Source organism: Pseudonaja textilis, chromosome 1, assembly GCF_049901715.1.
Source record: "Pseudonaja textilis isolate UNSWEBS1 chromosome 1, rPseTex1.2, whole genome shotgun sequence".
Lineage (NCBI taxonomy): Eukaryota > Metazoa > Chordata > Lepidosauria > Squamata > Elapidae > Pseudonaja > Pseudonaja textilis.
This window is the reverse complement of record NC_141990.1, coordinates 44,175,085-44,198,709: the sequence shown is the minus strand read 5'-3', so window position 1 is coordinate 44,198,709 and position 23,625 is coordinate 44,175,085. Positions and strand designations below refer to the sequence as shown.

The 23,625-nt window shown below is 38.1% G+C and overlaps 1 protein-coding gene across 3 annotated transcripts in view; it reads left to right on the top strand.

Moving 5' to 3' along the window:
* Positions 1–23,625, top strand: part of EML4 (EMAP like 4) — a 136,239-nt gene that overhangs the window by 45,324 nt on the left and 67,290 nt on the right. For 2 of the 3 annotated variants that reach the window (XM_026695830.2, XM_087932653.1), the window contains exon 2: positions 14,886–15,068. In XM_026695830.2, coding sequence (XP_026551615.1) covers positions 14,886–15,068 — 183 coding nt within the window. Of the gene's footprint in view, positions 1–4,432; positions 4,467–14,885; positions 15,069–23,625 lie in introns of those variants that run through there. The other variant, XM_087932646.1, reaches the window with a different exon arrangement.

Sequence of the window (23,625 nt, the reverse complement as noted above, 5' to 3'; positions counted from 1 at the left end):
TATGGGTTGTGTGACTTACTTTTGATACAGTCAGTATGGAAGTCAATGTACAGGTCCTTCTCTCCATTGTCTAGACATTTTTTGAGTTCTAGGAGGAATACATGGGAATGGGCACATTGCTGTATAGTTAGGTCAGGGCGAGAACGGAGGTTCTTATGGTTGGTGTTGCTTTTGGCAAGTGAATTTATAGTAGAAATGAATTTACATTTGCTTGATTCATTTTTGCAAATGAGCCTGCAGAAGGGTGGGGCCACAGAGCTGTCTCTGTTTTTGAGCTCTCGGTCAATGCGGGAAATGTCAAGTATTTCATCAGGAGAGATGGTTGATGCTTGATAATCACTGATGATGTTTTGGACAGTTGTAATGTCATTATTGTCATTGATGTTCTCTAGACCAAATAAGATGGCGTTTGGATGTTTCTGTTTGCGCCCAACAGCTTCTCTGATGAAGATTAGGATATCATTATTTGTATGATTTATGTTTTTTTGTGGATTGGGTTGTGGATTGGGTTGTGGTTGTTGAGTAGAGATGTGGTTTGTAGCTATTGGATGTGAAGGTTTTTGCGTTGTATCTTTTTTTTCAAGGTTGGATAATCTTTCTTTTAAAGCGTCCAGGGATGCTACTGTGGTGTCAAGGGATTATATTCGTGTTTCTATGGTATCAACTCTTTCAAACAGATCCAGTTTGGGTCTGCATGATTTGCAGAGGTATGGAAACTCATTGGATGATTCTAGGTATTGAATCATTTGCTCAAGTAATCCGAAGCAGTCATGATGAGCATATTTGTTACACAGAGAACATTTGATGGAATTTTCATTATCCTTTAGAGTTTTATAGCAGTTAAAGCATGTGCGGGAGTCTTGTGGTTCATTGGTGGGGATTACTTTCTCTTTAGGTTGTGGTTTGGCATTGGATTTTTTTCTTGGCATGGTAGGTTTGTTAAGATGGCACATTGATTAAATTACTTATTGAAACAATTTTGGGTAATCAGTATAGCCAATATTACACCAATCAATGAATTGCAATAATCTCCCTAGTCAAATAATTTTGCTAAGCAACAATCAGCCTAATCAATTAATTACACTAATCGCTAATCAATTAATTACACTAATCATTAATCACACTGTTCAATTAAATTCACTAATTCACTAATTTTACTAATCAATTAAATTACATAAATCTTGATCTTTTAAACTAATCAGTAATCACACCATTTTCACTAAACACTCCAATCACACTAATCAATTAAAACAATAAAAATTAAACCATTAATAAATTATTTTATAGAAATTGATAATCTAATCATTGATATTGGTAATGAGGCAGAAAAGTTATAAGTTTTGAGGTAATGAATTAATCAGTGATTCTTACCAAGACTAAGCACGCTGTTACAAGATCTTTCCTTTCTTTTTCACTTCCGTCTCAGCTGCCTTCCCGGCTTCAATTCAGCCATGCTGGCAGTTCTCTTTTTAGTTTGGATGGAGGGGTTTTCTTTGGGTCAGTCGAGGAGACTCTCCTCACGACCACCGAAGCATCCCTCTGCATTTACCACCCGTCCAGGGTGACTTTCAGCTCCTAAGAGCCTCAGGGCTTGAAGAAATCGGTGGGACTTCAGAGTTGCCACTCATCCGCTTCATTGCTTCCTGACAAGATACCAAGAACAAGTTGAAATGTAGATTGGAAGAATTTGTTCTCTGTATGTAAAGGCATGCTTTCTGAGAGAGGAATCCCAGGGAACAGCACTCATTGACAAATCTAATCTGATAATATTGGGCAAGTTTTTAGGGAAGTAACTATTACGCTACCATCACAACTTCTATTTTCATTCTAGTTCTCTTTTCCCTTTGTATACTTTCAAGTTGTGCATTTGGAGAGATCGTGCAAGGCCTTTTGGGGGTGGAGAGCACTCTACAAACTAAGATTGCTTTGTTTTGAATTTTATCTTGCTGTGATCATTTTGCCAGTTGGCTTTAGTCACAGCTATCAAAAGACTGAACACATGTTGCATTCATTAACTTTCTTCTGGCTCTGTTCAGTTTTGCAAGTCAGACAAAAGCATTATCATATTAAATGAACTGTTGTGCAGCTGTAATATGAGTTCTCACATTTGTAATGAAATGATAATCTGGAGAGAGCTGCACTTTTCCCCAGTTGGCGATAATGTGTCTTTTTAATGGACAACTATGTAACTTCAAAATTACAAAAAGCAATAGGGGATCTCTCTCTCTCTCTCTCTCTCTCTCTCTCTTTCTCTCTCTCTCTCCCCCTCCCCCTTCTCCTCCCCCTCTCCCTCCCTCTCCCTCCCTCTGTCTTCTCAAATAAAGAAGAGATTGCCTACAGAAATTTCTCTCTCCCACTCCCTACCTCTTTGTTTTCTGTCAATTTTCTAAGATGCCTCAGCAGAAACTAATCTGACAGTATATACTGTATTTGACCGAAGTATTGCTATATTATGTTAAAAGGGTGATAGCTTCTGGTTACTATCTACATGAGACACAAAATTGTGTATTTACTATTTTTCAGGCCACAAAAGTTTAATAGTTCTATGGTTCATTTTGTTACGTCATAACAGATCAATATAGGTGGAACTTGTTTGTCATATCTTGCCTTTTCTGTGCTTCCTTCGAAACAAATATTTTTATTCTCTAATTGTATCCAGAGGCATACAACACTATTAACTTTGTTGTAATTTTTAGTCTCCCTCCCCCAGTTATTGTGGAATATTTTACATTGTATTAATCAAGATTATGAATGTTCTTTGGCATAACTTTTAGAGGAATAACATAATGTGACCTTATATGTGTTATAAAAATGATTATTAGTCATTGCTTCCATGATTTGGTGTCAAAAATTCAGCTTATTTGACAAAGAGGAGCTTAAAATTTAGGTCTTAAAATTTAAACCAAGCATTCTGTTTTGAAACAAGAGAGGTCCTAGATTTTCTTTTAACTGCATATGACACTTAATAAAGGTTTTGTAGAAGCTTTATTATCCTTCCATTTAAAAATACAATAAATTAAACGTGGCATTTGGTAAACTCTTTAATTTCTGGTTTCTATATGCTAAATCACAGCAAAATATATGTTTTAATAAATGTCTTTATTACTTATGATGATGAGGTTTAACCACTCCTTAGAGCAATCTCAATTTTCTCTTCCCCCATGTAATACATCCCACTTCAGATTGCTTGCCTCATCTTTTCTTTATTTCTCCCAATTATACACTCCTTAGTAAGTAGTAGGAAAAAGAGAGACTATCTCCTCAATAAGTTAGAGGTTTTTCTTAAAAAACATTTTACTTGTGCTGTTTGTAGTAGGCCATCTGGACTGGCAGGATTTCCTCAGAATTTAAAAAATGTTATCTGATTTGAAGATCTGGGGATTGCTCTGAAACTCTGGGAAAGTAGCAGGAAACATAGACAGAGCTGGCAAGAATGGAAGAGGCCTTGTCTTGTCTTGCTTCTGTGTACAATTTTGCCGCTGTGCTCATGAATTTTTGTACTGGCAGAGTTTCTTTTTTGTGAACTGATAATGCCAGTGATTATCTCTCATATCTCATTATTCCAGTGGAGGAATTCTGTTCTTATTCTTATATGAATTTTTCACTATCCCATGAACAAAATATTTATCAGATCAAATGTGTAGCAAGAAAAACAACTTCCACTGGTTTTTTGGAATATATTTTTTTTTCCTATATCACTTTTAAGGAAACTTCAAATGAAATTATTTTTATTAATTAATGTCTGTTATATATTTTGTGAAACAGATAGTAATCTGAAATTCATTCTGTATGGCAGAATGGACATTTCCATCTCATTAAAGAATACTCATATCGAAATTGAATTCATTTCAGTTTAAAATTGACACTCATTTATATGTAAGACTTAGACTACCTTTTGGTAGAAGTTGAAACTTGGGGCAATTTTTTTTTAACACAAGGCATGTTTTATGCCATAAAGTATCTGCAGAATATTTCATTATAAACATTATGATTTGAATCATTTGCTGTTTGTATTCCTTGTGAATTTAATATTTATAAAATGTTTTCTCAAAATTAACAGATGCTAAAATATTTCAGTACTAATCTATCTACATATATCATTAGTTTTATGTTTGTAGATGGAGGAAAATTTGCTATTTTATTATTATGTTCATCACATCATTCATTTGAAGCAACTTTGACTGGCTTAAGTAAGATAAAGATATACAAATATCCAAACAATATACAAATATCCAAAGAATTTTAAATATAACAATGGATTAAAATTGAAAAAGTTAAAACAGCCTAAAAACATGGGTTTGGAAGGGAGATAGGTGGGGTTGCCTTTCTGTTAGCTGTTCTCCTCCAGCTAACAACTTTTCCTTCACTATCCCATGCTGGCCAGCATAACCAAGTTTTAAGCCTTTTCCTGAAGACCCAAAGAGTGGCTCTTACCTCCTGTGGCAAGATGTTCCAAAGAGCAGCAGGTGAGGCAAAAAAAAAAAAACACTTCTCTTGGATCCCACCACCCAAAGTTCCTCAGCTGATAGGATCTGCAGTAGGCCTCTTCTGCCAGGACTAGTTGAGTGGGCTGATCCCATTGTGGAAAGATGGTGGGGCTTCATTATCATCAGGATTATGATGATAACCAGTTATACCTCTTTATTCTTGGCTGGACAGGTGATGCTGTTGCCCTGCTGTCCAGATGCCTAGACATGGCTCGTCCTAACTTGTGGAACATCCCGCATTGGTGATTTAGAGGCTCCCATCTTTGCTTGGAAGGGTCATTGTCATCCCTCCTAGGAAAACCAGATAGAAAATAAGATAAACTAATTCTTTAATTATTGTAAGGTTATGTTAGAATCTTGCAAGTCTGAAGTCTCACCTCAATTTTTAACTAGTTGATCCATTAGGGCGAGTCTTTCCTAAAAAAATTTCTGATCCTTAAGCGACTTTGGGCTCCTGCCTCTCTTGTCCAATTTTCCTAGACAGCATCTCCTTTCTTTGCCCCAAATCATTCATACATTCTGCTATAGACTGGTATTTTACTGAGGTATTAGGATTGTATAGGTAGATATAGGAGGAGGACAGCTGAGCCTGTTAAGGGGCATCCCACGGAGACTATTAAGGCACAGGGTTCTTGTTTTACTGTTGATTGTTTTATTCATTGGTTTTATTGTTGGGAGCTGCCAAATATTGCTTGAGTTGTATGGAAATGTAGATATTTTAAATAAACAAATAAACAAATAATCAATCTGCCATTCAGAAACATAATTAGCAAGTTTAGGAAAAAGTAAATTGAAGTCAGATGAACTTAAGTACTGCCTACTTCATGGTTGTGGATAGCATTTAGAAGTACCAAAAGGAATTTGATCATAGTTTGCTTTATCTATTTAAAATTTTACACGTATTTTGGTATTTAACTCTTTTATACTCTGGTTCAGCTCAGTAAATGATTCAGTTTCATTATAGGAAAAGTAACTTAAGTGGCACAGATAGTGCTCAACTTAAAGATTAGAATTGGAATGAGTACTAAAGTAATTGAAAAAAGCGGTCATTAAGTAAGATGCCCACGTGACCACTTCACTCAGCAACTGCAATCCCAGCTTTTCTAGTTGTGGTTATTAAGCAATTATGTGGATTATTAACTAGAGTGTGGGGTGGGTGTCTTGCGGGGTGGGGGAGGCATGTGGAAATTTGATGTGGGCCAGGAGGTGTGGGCTTGGGGGGGGATCTGGGTCTTATCCTTCTCCCTATCCCACCATACCCAGGTCCATTTATTTTTGTATTATTCTTCAGCTATTGATAGGCACACCCAACCAATGTTTGGTGCAACCTTCTTACTGATCTATTCTGGATCAGAATTTGGTTTAAATCCTATAGTCGTTCCAGAAAATAAGCAACATTTGTTTTTATTTTTTATATTTTCACAATATTTTAACTAAATAGTTATTTATATAATAGTTGATTGATATTTGCAGAAAAATGTAACTTGGCTAACCAACAATAGTAATTGACAGTAAAAAGGCTTTGAAGTACATCTGAATTTGAGATAAAACTGGTGATGTTAAAAACGCTATGGAATATTTCAATGTTCCATAATTGAGTAATTAGAATATAGTACTTTATTTCCTGGAATGTTTCCAGGAGCAAACTGGATAAACCCTATTACAGAAATTTTAGCGTTCAGATCTTATGTGGCTAGTATTTGACTATAGACCACACTGTTTAAAAAGCAAACATGTCATAAGATGGTGAAAGGATGCTAGTGGCAGAAACAGCAGTAGTAATGAGATTTACAAAGCAGGTCCCAATCTGTGGTAAATATTCAGACTTGCTGATTCTGAATAATATTCCTTATTGTTAATATGGCTGCATACTTAAATATTATGTGTAATTCTTTTATTTAAGCTAACATTTTTTTAAAAAATTATAAGTGCCTACAATATCTTGAAAGCTGAAGTGCTGGAGTTTCCCTGTATAGGGGAAATGTTTAAACATTTTTCTAATTTAAATTGTGGTTGGCATGTGGTACTTTCCTATTGTGGGGAAAAAGTCAGAGCTTGTAAGATGGGATATCTTAACAGTGCAGAAGCCACATTGAGTTCCTGAGAGGAAAATGATTGGATGTATTTTCTTGTTCTTGTTTGATGGTTTAACAAATGGTTTGAAACATTTTTTATGAGAACCATTGTGGTTTAAGTTAAAATATTTTCTACTCAGCCTCAAGCTGTTCAAGATAATAAGGTTGCCATCTGAAGAAAATTGGAGGTGTAACTGAATATTACAGATCATCTACAAACTGTCTATAAATCGATGCCTTTCAGATGTGTTTGAACTACAACTTCAGAAAGTCATATTTTTGGCCATACTGATTTGTAATTTCGAAGGGGGTATATTTTGCAAACATCAAGTTGTGGATATGGATGAAACATGAAAACTTGTTGAAGTCCTGAATGGACTAGAGGCAAAGCTGAATTAACGAATTTGCTAATTCCCAAAAGGTTATTTCGATTGTCTGGGCAATTCATTTATTTTCTGCCTCTCCCAATAAAACTACGGATTTTTTTTCATCAGGATTAGTATAATTTATTTTTTAAAAGTCTTAAATACATAACAAATAAAAGTGGCACAGAACAGAATAAATAAAAGGTATACCAAAGTTAAGCAGTAGGTAAACTTTCCTTGTAAGTTAAGTGGAAGGCATCACAAGTGCGGGAGAAAGCTTCTTTTTTTTGAGAGCTTTGACAAAACAATATCTAGCAATTTATTTTTCCTATACGTATTTATTTGCTTTATATTCCATCTTTTCACTTTGGACAGCACTCATGGCATTTACAGATTTAAAAATAAGGAAATATTGAATATTAAAAATGCAGATAGAATGCTAAAATATTTAACAATTAATGAACTAATGAAAAACATGTATTATCTTCACATATTTTCTAAACATTGTGAGATTGGAAGCCAATGCATGTAGCAGCGTCATCTGCTTACAAGAATGACCTTCTGAAAGAGAGTATCTTCAAGAGGACCTTTCTTGCTTACTTTACACAGATATGAAGTGTAAAAATTGATTTGTACTTCAAAGGTAAAATCACCCAATTGCAAAACCACTTAAGGAGACATGCAAAGCAGTAATAATCATAATAATAGCAAAAAACAAAATGATTAAACAGCTATGTGGAGGAAGGACAGAAACATCAATGACATCTCATTTCATTGCAGGTTTACCAATCAATTGTGTTTGCCAGAATATCAAGATTTTTAAGAACTTTCTTAAAGTTCTTCAACTCCAAGAAGAATATTATTCCAGAGGTCAGGAATGGCAACAAAAGTTGTGCCTGGTAATTTGCAGGTAGTGCAGATATTTCATGTGTACACAATCCCTGTACTTTGTACTGCTTAGTAGCCTCGCTGCCACATTTTATACCAAATATAACTTTTGGACAATTTTCAAGGGTAAACCTGTGAAAAGGGTGTTGTAGTAATCAAGACATATCTATGGAGATTCTCAGTTATCCAGGTCATGGTTGTCCCAAAGGTACTCTTTCAAGAGGTAACTGGACTTTCTGGTTTTTCTTTGAAGATGTTTCACTTCTTATCCAAGAAGCTTCTTCAGCTCTGACTGGAGATTCCTCACCATCCAGTCAGAGCTGAAGAAGCTTCTTAGATGAGAAGCAAAACATCTTCAAAGAAAAACAAGAACGTCCAGTTGCCTCTTGAAAAACACCTTTGGGATAATTAAGACATGGTATAACTTAAGGGGTGAATAGTCATTACTAAATCCAGCTAGAAAGAGACTCAGCTAGTGCACTAGATACGATTGTGCAGAGATGTTCATTGTCACAGCTGTTTGCCTACAAATCTAGTGACAGAGTGTAAAGATGCTCTTCCTGGGGAGATTTTGTTCCTTTCTAAAATGGGTTGTATGTCTGATACCTGTCCTGTCTGGATTTTTTTTTCAGTTCATTTTTTCATGTCCATCCCATTAGTCATGCATCCTATTATTGCCCAAGTGTACCAACTGTTTCCTTGGAATTGGATGATAAGGCTCAGTAGGGATACAAAGTTCTAGATGACCTCTCCTAGCAATATGTGGGACAAGGTTCATTACAACTGAGAATATAAAAATGTTTTACATTGGAGTTCGTAATCTGCAAAAAATATATATAAGCCATTTTTCCTGCTAATGTAATTGGGTCAGATATTACTGTTAAAAAGCTCTTTATTTCTGATTTCATGTTTTTGTTTTCCTGAATGTTACCAAGAGTTCTTTGTGATTGAGGTAGGTTGAGTTCCATTCATGGAAGGATCAATTGATTTAATGGTTGAAATAGTGAAGATGTGATTGTTTGGTTATGAAGCCCAGAACAAAGTTTACAGTATGTAGCATATGAGGAAAGAGGGTTGTGACGTTTGCAAAATATTGTATTCTGTTATTGACCAGTATTGGCCAGTATGAAAAGAATCAGCTATCTAGATAGAATCAGCTAGAAGACAAGACCTTTCCCTTCAGACTTTAGCTTTACCTTTTAGAGAAAATCAGTGGGTTTTTTCTTACTTCTATCTGGAAGGCTGAGAACTAAAAAGAAGGAACAAGAAGCAGCATGAAGTAATATGTGTTTTAAATGTATTTATTTGCAATTTAAGGAGACTTGGACAACCACAAGCTTCACTGATTGGAGTGCAAAAGAAGAGCCACAGCCAAGTGACTACATTCACCATGGCTGTAATCAGAATCTGGAAGCTTTGAACTATTAGAACTATTATCCAAACTCATGGATTGATTAATCCAGGAGGCAAGGAGTCTTCAGAGGCAGCAGAAGAGAGGAGGCAAGCAATCCCAGCCACAAACACCTCCACAATATGGCCCAGCCTCCTGATGGATTTGGCATTGGATGATTGCAAAAATGACAAACTGGTGATTTTAGGGACCAATAGGTGACAGCAAGAGTGATATCCCTGCTGTACTAGAATCATTATAGAGTCCAAAAAGCTACAGAGCATCAAAATTGTTCAGCTGTGACCAGGGATGGGATCTGACTGGTATAACTACCGGTTCTGTCTATTAGTGTCATGCGCACATGCACGAGTCCCATGAGTCATGCAAGTGCAATTGACAACCTGCTGAGCTGCCCGGACAGCTGACCAGTGCTACGTGTGGGTGCACAGTGGTTGGAAAAGCCCTTTTTTCCTGCTTTTTCAACTGTAGCTGTGTCGCGCAAAGCAGCTGCAGTTGAAAAAACAGAAAATAAAGGTCAGGTAAGAGCCCAGGAGAGGGGGTGGGCCACAACAGCAGCAGACATAGAACCGGTTCTATGTCTGCTGCTCTTTGGAGGAACCAGTTCTACAGAGGTGGACAGAACCAGTAGAAACCCACCCCTGGCTGTGACAAAAAAACAACAACGTGAGTTGACTGCTCCCATTTGTCTGTTGTCAGAGTGATAGCAAGAAAAGGGCATTGGTAGACTGAGAATGCACCTTCTCAGATGGTGTAGACAGGATCCAGGTTGTCTGTCAGGTTTTTTCAGTTTAGGAGCCCTTTAATACCTTCATTCTTGTGATCTTCAAAATAAATGCTGAAAAGGGTCTCCACCAGTCAGCTGTTGGGTGCTGTTTCTGGCTTCCGTATGCTACCTAGGTAGCGCTCCCTTAACATGAGCAGCCTACCTAGCAGACAAAAAAAGCTTTGACACTCCCAATCCTTTTTGTGATGATTTTGGGAGTGAGTTGTCCTGAAGTAATGCGCCAAACTGATAGATGCCAGTCAGCTGTTAAGCACTGACTGCTTCTGGCTCCGTACCTTGAACTCCCTGTGCTGACTGGGTAACTCTCCCTTAATGTGGGCAGGCTACCCAGCAGTCAGAAAAGTCTTCCACGCTCCCAATTCTCTTTTCTAGGTTTTTTGGGAGCGATTGGAGAGAAATGCAATTGTGTGCAAAATGGAGACTCTTGTAAAACAGTCAGGCAGTTTGCTGAGCCTGTAGCAATTCGTTCAGTTGATTGAAAACACAAAGACGATTTAAGGTCTGTTGTGTGTGTAGTCCCTTTAGGACTATTTTGTGGATATAACCAAAATAAAAAATCAAGAATTTGAAGCTAAAAGAAAACAGAGGAGCTCTTGAGCAATAGTCTATATCAGCCGAGACTGAATAGAAGAACGAGATGGTAGCCCAGAGGGGGTGTGTCTTCAGTTTTTCTATTCAGTCTATAACCAACCAGAGTTGAATACATCTCAACACATGGATCCTGTCGAAACCATTCTGGAGAATTGAGCCGCTCAAATACCAACTGCAATTGGGACCAGCAACTCCATTATTAAGTGCTATAGTTGCTAAATGAAAAATCACATGACCATGCTGATCTACAAGTTCATTTCCATTCCTGCTGTTAAGCAAAACAACTGCAATAAGTGGGAAATCACATGACGTAAGATTTCACTTCTACATTTTCTGCTTGTTGTTAATTTCTGCATAATTATGCTTATTTGCAAGCCAGATGTGAAGTGCTCAAATGTTGATCATGCGACTGCAGAAGCTGGAGTGATCATAAATATGCACTGATTGCAAAGTGCCCAAATAGTGATCATGGGACTATGGCCCACTGCATGTGAGGATTGGTTGCAAGTTTGTTTTTTCCCCAACTGTCATAATTTGGAACAGTTGTTAAACAAGGCAGTTGGTAAGAAAGGACTACCTTTATTCTTCTAATAAAGGAGGGGGAGTGGAGGTTTATTTGTCTTTTATAGCAGGTAACCTAGGGAGGTGAGTTACATGATATACCATCTTATGTTATCTTAATCTTTCCTGTCAGCTTCATCATTTTGAAATATTGTGAAGCACCTTTCTGGTCATTAAATTCAGATGTAATTCAAGTGACAAGGCTCAAATTATTAAATGCTTGTGATGGTTATTAACATCTACATATTGTTCTTCTATATCCTAGGTATTGTTTCCAGAGACAAGGGTAATTTATTTTGTTTTTTTACATTAAATTAATTAGTAAGAGAAGTCAGTTACTGAAAGTGAGGTCTGAACTACTGGTATTTCCATGAGTGAAGAGGTCTTAAATCTCTTCCGGTTAGAAGACATGCAGTTAACCAATTCCTGCCAAGTTCCTGTTTCAACAGTCATAAAGATACATTGTACTAAGTCCAACTGCTGTTTGATAGCATTTCAAGAACATAGGAAGGGTTTTTTTTTGTTTTTTTTGAAGGAGTTGATACTTAAATGGCTATGTTCATAGAATGGAATGAAAACAGGTTTTTTTTTGAAAATAAGCATGTATTGCACATAGGGAGTTGAAATCAGCTTTTGACAGCCCACCAAATGTGCTGAATATTATGATCTTATTAACTATAGTACTATAAGAACAGGATGGAGTACTAAAACTTGTATAGTTCCAAACAGTTTATTACGGAGACAAATAGAATTCGTTACATCCTTGCAAAGCTAGCTTGATATGAACATTTTAATCAAAATGGCATTTCTAGACTGCACTACACAGGAATAATGAAGCTTTACTTTTTTCTGAGCATTTATTTTCTTGTAACATTTTTACATTTAATTACATATATACTTCTGGGAATCTTGAAGAAGTAACTGCATTCACTATCTATCCAAATAACTTACTTTTATCCCTTTTTTCCCTTAGATTTACTAGGAATTACTTAGATTACTACGAAACCTGCAATATTGTTAGCTAATGATTTAGATCAGAATCAGTTGCAAATAACAGTGTATTTCAGTAAAAAAAAAAATAAGAAAGCTAGATAACACAAAGTCAAAATAACGCAACATTTTAGTGCAATCTAATCAATAGACAAACAATTGTATTTTGCACCAGTTGAAGCTTTAATCTGTATAAATAGTAGAAGCGACCAATATGTGGAAGACAGATTAAAGCTCACGTTCCAAATGGAAGTGCTGTGGCTAGCTAAACCTCCATGTAGCTGCCATCAAAGGGCATCCAGCAGCAATATAAAATCCAGAGAGTTCCCAAACAGTTTATCCCATCTTTCAGTCAGTATGTAACCCTATCTATATCAGCAGTCTCTCCAAGCAAGCACTGGTTGATTTGATTATTAATAGTAAGTTTCAGTTTCCATTTGATAACTTTCATCTGGCCCCAAATGGTACCTAAGCATTTGTTTAAGAAACTCACCTCTTCTCCTAAATTTTACTTCAGTAAGGTATAGTGCTAGATGTCATTGGTAACTTAGTAACCTTAATCATAAAATTCATGATTGTACACATCTACGAATCTAGGCTATACCCCATTTTTTAAAAATAGTTTTCATAGTTCTAACTAACTTTTTATTTATCTTTTTTTTCTAATCTATCCTTTAAGAGCATTTGGAAGCTGCAGGAGTACAGTGGCGCAGGCAATTTTTGGGGCCCCCAGAGTAGTCTTTGTAACACTACTGGTCTGCAAATTGCACTGGCTGCCAATTTGGTTTTGGGTACAATTTATGGAGTTGATAATTATCTTTAAAGTCCTTCATGGCATGGGTCCAGCCCAGGCTACTTGTAGGACTGTCTCATTTCACAGATGAGCTTGAGATATTGTTTTTTAAGTATTTTCTTTTGATACCCTATTTGTGCATGCCTTTAATAATCATAGGAATAGTTATATGGACATCTCAGTATTGTTCATTAGGACCTTCTAATGCATTAATAAATACCTGGAAGTTATAATACTGTAAAAAGCTGATTTTGATAGTCATTTCAGTCATATTTCATCCAATTGAAGATTCGGTATATACTGAATGATTCATTAGATGAGTACGTTTGTACCCCATAACTTGTTATGTTGTGCCACTGCAACCAAATAAAATGGCAATCTGGAGTAGATCCTTGTTATTTGATGAATTCAAAGAGAGAACAATTCTATGCATTAAGGCTTCTTTTCTGGTTAGGTCTCATTTTCAGGGGAAACCCGGTATACTTGTCATTTGTGTGACTTTCTTTTTATTTAATCTCAGTTCCATTTTTTCATTGTGTTCCTGGAATTTTATTACTAGAGTTTGCATTTTTACCTGCTGTCATGAATAGCATCCTAGGCATAGGCTATTGTTGATTTTTCTTTCAATTTTTAAATCACACTGATTTTCTATTAATGTATTGAACCTTGTATAGGTTCAATAATAAGAAGACAGTATTGAACTTTGACTCCTTTCTTTACCAACCTGGAACTAATCCATTTTGTCATATTTTATAGGGTTTGTATGAGGACAATGAGATATTATGAGATTCCCATTTTCAACATGGCTGACACAATGGAAGGCCTTTCTATAATCAGTGAAGCACATATTAATTTCGTTTTCATATTCTTTGGCTTTCTCTATAATCCAGAATGTACCAGCAACATCTCTTGTTCTTCAGCCTTTTCTAAAAGAATTGGAAACATTTGAAATGTCCCTTTCCATGGAGAATGGTATACACAGTTCCCTAATCTAAGGGTGGGCAATTAATTTTTCCAAGGGGACACATGAGAAACTGATATTGTTATGGAGGGCCTTGATTTGATGCCCTCAAACTCTGCCACCTCAACTCCCCAAACTGTGTCAGACAAGGGGTGAACACTGTGCAGGCACTGAAAAATGCTTTATTCTCTCCTTGTTCTTGTGCAGCCGCCAGCTGACTGAAGGAATGTGTTGCAAGTGCATAGAGCAAGACCCTACTGGACTTCTTTTCTTGCTTCCTGTGGCTTGCTTAGTTATGTTTAATTTCTAATTTTTGATTTATCTCATGCAAGCTGGACAGGGACAGCCAAAGAGCCAGATGTGGCCGGGGGTCATAAAATACCCAGGTCTGCTCTAATCTGTATTGGATCTAAGCATTTTTTTGCCACCATGTGAAATTAGGGATTTTATTTACCAGTTTGGACATTCTGTTAAGTTTCCTGTTTGGTACCCCTTACTTTAATTTCCCATAAAGCCTTTTTGGGATTGTGTGGGTAGAAGCGGTTGCATATAGATGCTTAATGTAAGATATGGCTTTCAACAATTTCTCACATCTAATGGAGAGGTTTACAGTCAAGACATTTATTCCATAGTTCCTCTAAATGTTGCCACTTTGGCTGGGAGTTCTGGGAATTACAATCCCAATACATTTAATGGATGCCAGGCTGCCTCTATAATAATGATACTGTAGATTCAAATACCAAAATATGGCCAACCACTTTGAATAAACTTGAGACTTTAAAATTTCTTTTATAAATATTTTCACAGACTTCTCAATTTTATTGTGTTTCTCCTGTTTCTATTATATAGATTGATTGTTTCTATTTTATAATTGGTCAGCACAAACTTTTATTTTGATGGAACGACATAAATGTACAAACAGTTCTCTTTTAGAATGTTACAGCACACTTTGAAAGCACCATGTCTTTTATTCCCACAGATGATAGCATTTCTGCAGCAAGTACCTCTGATGTCCAAGATCGCCTTTCGGCTCTTGAACTGAGAGTACAGCAGCAAGAAGATGAAATCACAGTGTTGAAAGCAGCTCTGGCTGATGTAGTGAGAAGACTTGCCATCTCAGAAGATCATGTTGCATCTGTGAGAAAATCGGCACCTAGTAAAGGTAGGACAGCCTTTCTCTCCTTATCTTTTGTATCTCTTATTATAGCAGTGGTATCCAGCGATTTGACACCCTGTGGAATCATTTTAAAGAACTTCATCTTACAACTAAATTATTTTCAATAATAATCATAAAATGGAAAGAAGAAGAATGGCCACACATACAGTGAACATTTTGTTCGATTGAATTTTGTACATATAATCTTGCCAGTAAAAAAAAATATAAAATATTTGGGGGAAACCAATGGATTTTATATAAAAATATTGGGAAAGCAATTTTCTTATATATTGGCCTGTCATGGTACTAATTTATCTTCTTTGCAGATTCATGTTCAATAATGCCAGGTCCAAGCCCAAGTGAGACAGCGCGATCCATTCAAGTTCAGTTGCTTATTAGTTTACACCTAATAGAATAATAGAGTAATATAATTGGAATGGAACTTGGAGGTCTTCTAGTCCAACACCCTGCTTAGGCAGGAAACCCTACTCCACTTCAGACAAATGGTTATCCAACATCTTTTTAAAAACTTTCAGTGTTGGAGCAACTTCAAGAGGCAAGTTGTTCCACTTGATTAATTGTTCTGTCAGGAAATTTCTCCTTAGTTCTAAGTTACTTCTCTTCTTCATTAGTTTCCACCCATTGCTTCTTGTCCTGCTCTCAGGTGCTTTGGAGAATAGCTTGATTCCCTCTTCTTTGTGGCAGCCCCTGAGATATTGGAACACTGCTATCATGTGTCCCCTAGTCCTACTTTTCATTAGACTAGACCAGTGGTTCCCAAAGTGGGTGGTACCACCCCCTGGGGAGCAGTGAGATGACTTAGGGGGTGGTAAGAGGCAAGGGGGCCATCAGGGGGGTGCTAAGAGGTGGCAGGGGGCGCTGGAGGTGGGCCCCTCGCAGGGCACAATTTAGAGGTGAGATTTTACCAGTTCACAAGAACTGGTTGTTATCGTTCCAGTAGGTTGAAGAACTGGCAAAAAGGGCCCCTGGCTGGCCCTGCCCCCTCCCCCCGCTCCTCCATTTTCTGCTGTCAGTCCTTATTGTGCACGTGTGACATTGCGCGCATGTGCAACAATCGCTGACAGCATTTCCTGCCCATCCCACCCAGTCACTTCTTATGTAGCACATGTGCTCTTGTTTCCCATTTTCCCGCCCGCCATCGCTACCAGCACCAGCCAGCCAGCCAGCCAGCCAGCCCTGCCTGCCTACCACCGTCTGATCTAGGTGAGTTACACTCTGCAAGTCCACTCCAGATTTCCTCCACTTTCCCGACGTGCCTGCCTCGAACACAGCAGCGGCGGGAGTGCAGGAAAGCCAGAGCGGCTTTGCTCTCCTTTTCAAATGTCCCACTGCTGCTGTGTTCGAGGCAAGATCCCGCAGGTAACCCCATTGAGCCCCTTGCATTAGAGTGTGCAGCAGTCAATTGGGTGGGCCTGCAGGGCCTCGCCTCGAACGCAACGGTGGTGGGATGTTTGAAAAGGGGAGCAAAGCCACTCTGGCTTTCCTTCGCTTTCCGGACATGCCTTCCTTGAATGCAGCAGCTACGGGATGTTTGAAAAGGGGAGCAAAACCACTCTGGCTTCCCTCCGCTTTCCTGATGTGCTTTCTGGCTTTCCTCTGCTTTCCTGACGTGCTTGCCTTGAACTCAGTGGTGGCAGGATGTTTGAAAAGTGGAGGAAAGCCAGAATCGCTTTGCTCTCCTTTTCAAATGTCCCACTGCAGCTGCGTTCAAGGCGAGGCCCCGCAGGCTTACCCCATTAAGCCCTTGCACCGGAGCATGCATCAGTAAATGGGGTGAACCTGAGAGAGGGAAAGAGAGAGAGAGAAAGAAAAGAAAGAGAAAAGGGACAGAAAGAAAACGGGGCAGACAAAGAAAGGTGGGGGGGTGGAAGGAAGGGACAGAAAGAAAAAGAAATAAAGAAGGAGGGAGGGAGGAGAAATATAATGAGATATCTATTCTAGTCCAATCACCTGCTCCAGCAGGGTTAGAAGGGAGTGTGTGTGTGTGTGTGTGTGTGTTCTTGTAATTTACCAGTACATTTTGGTTTTGTCGTCTTCAGAATTGGCACTGGTCCAATGGATCCTGTTTAAAGCCTCAACAAAATGTGAGAGCTTCCTGATAGTCTTGGCCATGTTTCGTCCACAAAACCTTTAATTAATAGAAGCCAAAGATGTTTCAATGTGCTGGCAAAGATGCTGGCAAAGATGTTTCAATGTGGGAAAGGGCCTCTAAACTAGACCTCATTTCAATCTGATGCATCAGGTCTCTCTCTCTGTCTTTGTCTCTCCCTCCATCCACCACTCTTTCTTTGTCCCTTTTTCTTTCTTTCCCTTTTCCCTTTTCTTCCTTCTCTCTTCTCTCTCTCTCTTTCCCTCTCTCTTTCTTTCCTCTCTTTCTCTTTCCTTCTCTCAGGCTCACCCCATTGATTTGGTACACCACTCCACTCGGACATAAAACAAATGAACAAGAATCAGCAAAGCATCTCTGATTTAGATTCTGTTCACTACTAGAATCTAATCAGAGATGCGTTGCTGATTCTAGTCCAATGACCTGCTCCAGCAGGATTAGAAGGGAGTGTGTGTGCATGTGTGTGCATGGCTGTCAAAACTCCAAAACAGGTCAAGTAGCTCTGGGGAGGTCAGTCATAAATATTAGGACACTTGCCAAGCAACCGGCCATTAAGCAAGGACCACTTGTATTTGGTTTAAAAAAGTAGATTTCTACTAACCCGCCCCACCCCCCCGCAACTGTAACTCTTTTCAAACCAAATGTGAACACACACATATTGTAAATACTCTGATTTTCAGAGCAGAAATGACAGAAGCAAAAAAATTAAAGAAGAAATGTAGACAATATAGTGTGGAGTATCTGAAGAATAGATTTATACCAGCATCATCAAACCAGCAGCTGCCACAGTGCCTAATATGTGGAAAAGTATTTTCTAATGAGGCAATGAAGCATTGGAGACTGAACGAACATTTGAAGAAGGCACATTCTGACAAGGCAGACAAAAATCTAACTTTTTTCCAATCACTCCATGACAAATTTCAAAAGCACCCAACACTGTCTCACATGTTTTCAAATGCTTCCCAACAAAACACTGACGGTTTGCGTGCATCGTACAACATTTCATTGCTGATTGCTAAGTCTGGAAAGCCACATACTATTGGTGAAGAACTCATCCTACCAGCCATTAGTGAGGTTCTGAGTACTGTTTTGCATAAGTCACCACATGATATAATTAAGACAATTCTTCTCAGCAACAATTCAGTTCAAAGACGCATAGATGAAATGGCTGAGAATGTGGAAGATGTATTGTGCAGCATACTATGGACAACAGACTTTGCATTACAGCTGGATGAATCAACTTTGCCAGGCAATGAATCTTTGCTTCTTGCTTATGTGTGCTTTATTAAAGATGAAAGTTTGACTCAAGAGTTGTTATTTGCAAGGCAACTAAATACAGATACTAAAGGGGAGTCAATATTTCATGTTGTTGAGCAGTTCTTCAAAGACAAGGAAATTCCACTAACCAACATACTTGCTTGTGCAACTGATGGAGTGCCATCAATGACTGGTTGCTACCGTGGGTGTGTTGCTTACTTGAAAAAAGCAGTGCCAAATGTCTTTCCCATTCACTGTGTCATTCATCGCCAACATCTGGTTGCAAAAAACCTCAGTGAACAAGTCATTACACACTGTCATTACTGCAGTGAACAAAATTAAAGTACATGCTTTCAATGATCGACTATTCCAAGAGCTCTGTGTTGAGAATGATGAAGATTTTGATCGTTTGCTGCTTCATACAGAAGTTCATTGGCTATCAAAAGGCAACTGTTTGAGACACTTTTACAATCTTTTGTAGAGTTTTTGAAGGCAAGAATGCTTTGCTCAATGATGAACTCAGAGATCAGGCATGACATTACTTATTTAGCAGAACTGTTTACAAAGTTCAAATTTGCAGTTGCAAGGAAATGAAGTCAATCTTATTAAGGCCAAATCTGTCATCTCTACATTTATTTCAAAGTTAGCTCTATTCAAGTGCAATATAGGCCGTCGTGAGCTATACCACTTTCCAAGCTTGTCTGAGCTAGAAAAGAAAGGTGGGATACAAGATGACGATCTGCATGTTTTTTGTGACCATTTGGACATGCTGCATAAAGATGCGTCTGAGCAGTATCAGGATCTGATGGAAATTCCAGATTGGGTGATAATCCATTTTTAGATACTGAGGAAGATGGGGCAGTGGAGGAACAACTAATAGAAATGAAAAATGACATTGAGCTGAAGCCTAAGTTTAAGAAATCATACCAAGAGTTTTGGTTACAGAAGGAATTTCTGATCGTTATCCTGCACTATGGACAGTAGTTAAGAAGATCTTTGTTGCATTTCCAACATCATATTTGGTGGAACGTGGTTTCAGTGTGGTCATCCAACTTCTCTCCAAGCAAAGAAATCGACTCCAGATTACTGACCGTGGTGATTTAAGACTCCTGCTAAGTGACTTAAAACCAGACATTAGGAAACTGGTATCACTTCATCAAGCCCATCCATCGCATTAGTAACTGCTTCACTGTTCAGTAAATTCTTAAATTTTACTGAGTTTGCCAAGTTACTAGTTACTAAGGTTCTTGATAAATGACTATCAGACTTTGAAAACCTGATATCACTGGATCATGTTCAATGATTTTGTTGAATTAACATTAACGTAAAAGATTTTTAAATTGGATTTTGAATAAATGTGCAATTAATTGTTACAATTTTGAATTTTACTGTTACTATCTTCTTTGGTGGGTCACGCAAACCGCTATTCCAAATAATGCTGTTTATAGGGGGTGGGGGTGGGGAGCACTGAGGATGAGTTTGTAGCATCAAGGGGGAGGTGGACTGGAAAAGAAAAGAAAAGAAAAAAGAAAAGAAAAGAAAAGAAGGAAAGAAAAGAAAAGAAAAGAAAAGAGAAAGGGAGGGAGGAGAAAGCGAATGAGATATCTAGTCCAACCAGCTGGGTTAGAAGGGTGTGTGTGTGTGTGTGTGTGTGTGTGTGTATGTATATGTATGTGTGTGTGCATGGCTGTCAAAACTCCAAAAACAGGTCAAGTAGCTCTGGGGAGGTCAGTCATAAATATTAGGACACTTGCCAAGCAACCGGCCATTAAGCAAGGACCACTTGTATTTGGTTTAAAAAAGTAGATTTCTACTAACCCGCCCCACCCCCCCGCAACTGTAACTCTTTTCAAACCAAATGTGAACACACACATATTGTAAATACTCTGATTTTCAGAGCAGAAATGACAGAAGCAAAAAAATTAAAGAAGAAATGTAGACAATATAGTGTGGAGTATCTGAAGAATAGATTTATACCAGCATCATCAAACCAGCAGCTGCCACAGTGCCTAATATGTGGAAAAGTATTTTCTAATGAGGCAATGAAGCATTGGAGACTGAACGAACATTTGAAGAAGGCACATTCTGACAAGGCAGACAAAAATCTAACTTTTTTCCAATCACTCCATGACAAATTTCAAAAGCACCCAACACTGTCTCACATGTTTTCAAATGCTTCCCAACAAAACACTGACGGTTTGCGTGCATCGTACAACATTTCATTGCTGATTGCTAAGTCTGAAAGCCACATACTATTGGTGAAGAACTCATCCTACCAGCCATTAGTGAGGTTCTGAGTACTGTTTTGCATAAGTCACCACATGATATAATTAAGACAATTCTTCTCAGCAACAATTCAGTTCAAAGACGCATAGATGAAATGGCTGAGAATGTGGAAGATGTATTGTGCAGCATACTATGGACAACAGACTTTGCATTACAGCTGGATGAATCAACTTTGCCAGGCAATGAATCTTTGCTTCTTGCTTATGTGTGCTTTATTAAAGATGAAAGTTTGACTCAAGAGTTGTTATTTGCAAGGCAACTAAATACAGATACTAAAGGGGAGTCAATATTTCATGTTGTTGAGCAGTTCTTCAAAGACAAGGAAATTCCACTAACCAACATACTTGCTTGTGCAACTGATGGAGTGCCATCAATGACTGGTTGCTACCGTGGGTGTGTTGCTTACTTGAAAAAAGCAGTGCCAAATGTCTTTCCCATTCACTGTGTCATTCATCGCCAACATCTGGTTGCAAAAAACCTCAGTGAACAAGTCATTACACACTGTCATTACTGCAGTGAACAAAATTAAAGTACATGCTTTCAATGATCGACTATTCCAAGAGCTCTGTGTTGAGAATGATGAAGATTTTGATCGTTTGCTGCTTCATACAGAAGTTCATTGGCTATCAAAAGGCAACTGTTTGAGACACTTTTACAATCTTTTTGTAGAGTTTTTTGAAGGCAAGAATGCTTTGCTCAATGATGAACTCAGAGATCAGGCATGACATTACTTATTTAGCAGAACTGTTTACAAAGTTCAAATTTGCAGTTGCAAGGAAATGAAGTCAATCTTATTAAGGCCAAATCTGTCATCTCTACATTTATTTCAAAGTTAGCTCTATTCAAGTGCAATATAGGCCGTCGTGAGCTATACCACTTTCCAAGCTTGTCTGAGCTAGAAAAGAAAGGTGGGATACAAGATGACGATCTGCATGTTTTTTGTGACCATTTGGACATGCTGCATAAAGATGCGTCTGAGCAGTATCAGGATCTTCTTTTGATGGAAATTCCAGATTGGGTGATAATCCATTTTTAGATACTGAGGAAGATGGGGCAGTGGAGGAACAACTAATAGAAATGAAAAATGACATTGAGCTGAAGCCTAAGTTTAAGAAATCATACCAAGAGTTTTGGTTACAGAAGGAATTTCTGATCGTTATCCTGCACTATGGACAGTAGTTAAGAAGATCTTTGTTGCATTTCCAACATCATATTTGGTGGAACGTGGTTTCAGTGTGGTCATCCAACTTCTCTCCAAGCAAAGAAATCGACTCCAGATTACTGACCGTGGTGATTTAAGACTCCTGCTAAGTGACTTAAAACCAGACATTAGGAAACTGGTATCACTTCATCAAGCCCATCCATCGCATTAGTAACTGCTTCACTGTTCAGTAAATTCTTAAATTTTACTGAGTTTGCCAAGTTACTAGTTACTAAGGTTCTTGATAAATGACTATCAGACTTTGAAAACCTGATATCACTGGATCATGTTCAATGATTTTGTTGAATTAACATTAACGTAAAAGATTTTTAAATTGGATTTTGAATAAATGTGCAATTAATTGTTACAATTTTGAATTTTACTGTTACTATCTTCTTTGGTGGGTCACGCAAACCGCTATTCCAAATAATGCTGTTTATAGGGGGTGGGGGTGGGGAGCACTGAGGATGAGTTTGTAGCATCAAGGGGGAGGTGGACTGGAAAAGAAAAGAAAAGAAAAGAAAAGAAAAGAAAAGAAGGAAAGAAAAGAAAAGAAAAGAGAAAGGGAGGGAGGAGAAAGCGAATGAGATATCTAGTCCAACCAGCTGGGTTAGAAGGGTGTGTGTGTGTGTGTGTGTGTGTGTGTGTATGTATATGTATGTGTGTGTGCATGGCTGTCAAAACTCCAAAAACAGGTCAAGTAGCTCTGGGGAGGCCAGTCATAAATTAGAACACTTGCTAAGCAACCTGCCATTAAGTGAGGACTACTTTTATTTGGTTTGCCAGTCACCAAACCATGCCTACCCAGTCACTTGACCAGCAAGTAATGCCCACCCAGTCACATGACCAGCAAGCCACGCCCACCCAGTCACGTATCCAAGCAGGCCATGCCCTCAAATTAGGCCACGCCTACCAAAATTTGAATCCCACCCCTGGGTGGGGGGGCACTGAGGATGAGTTTGTAGCACCAAGGGGGCGGTGGACTGAAAAAGTTTGGGAACCACTGGACTAGACATATCCAGTTCCTGCAACCATTCTTCATATGTTTTAGCTTCCAGTTCCCTAATCATCTCTGCTGCTCTTCTCTGCACTTTTTCTAGAGTCTCAACATCTTTTTTACATTGTGGCGACCAAAACTGGATGCAGTATTCCAAGTGTGGCCTTACCAAGGCATTATAAAGTGGTATTAACACTTCAAGTGTTCTTGATTCTATCCCTCTGTTTATGCAGCCTAGAACTGTGTTGGCTTTTTTGGCAGCTGCAGCACACTACTGGCTCATATTTAAATGGTTGTCCATTAGGACTCCAAGATCCCTCTCACAGTTACTACTATTGAGCAAGGTACCACATATACTGTACCTGTGCATTTGATTTTTCTTGCCTAAATTCAATTATTTTTGTTTTATATTACATGTAGACTAACTCTTGGATAATTGACAAAGTTTTGCTAAAGAATTATGACTTTTCCCTTAATATCTTGAGAATCATTTGCAGTTAAATAACCAGGGGATAGGATTAAGAGAAGAAAGAAAGTACTCTAAAGTAGAAATTTGCCTTTGTCTAGAATTTAAAATAGGCAAGACTGTCATAATCAGGCAAATTTTTTACTTTATATTAATAGTAATGGCAAGAAATTTTATTTCCTGTAAAATGACTGAAAAAATACCCACTCCAGTTCTTACTGGGCATTT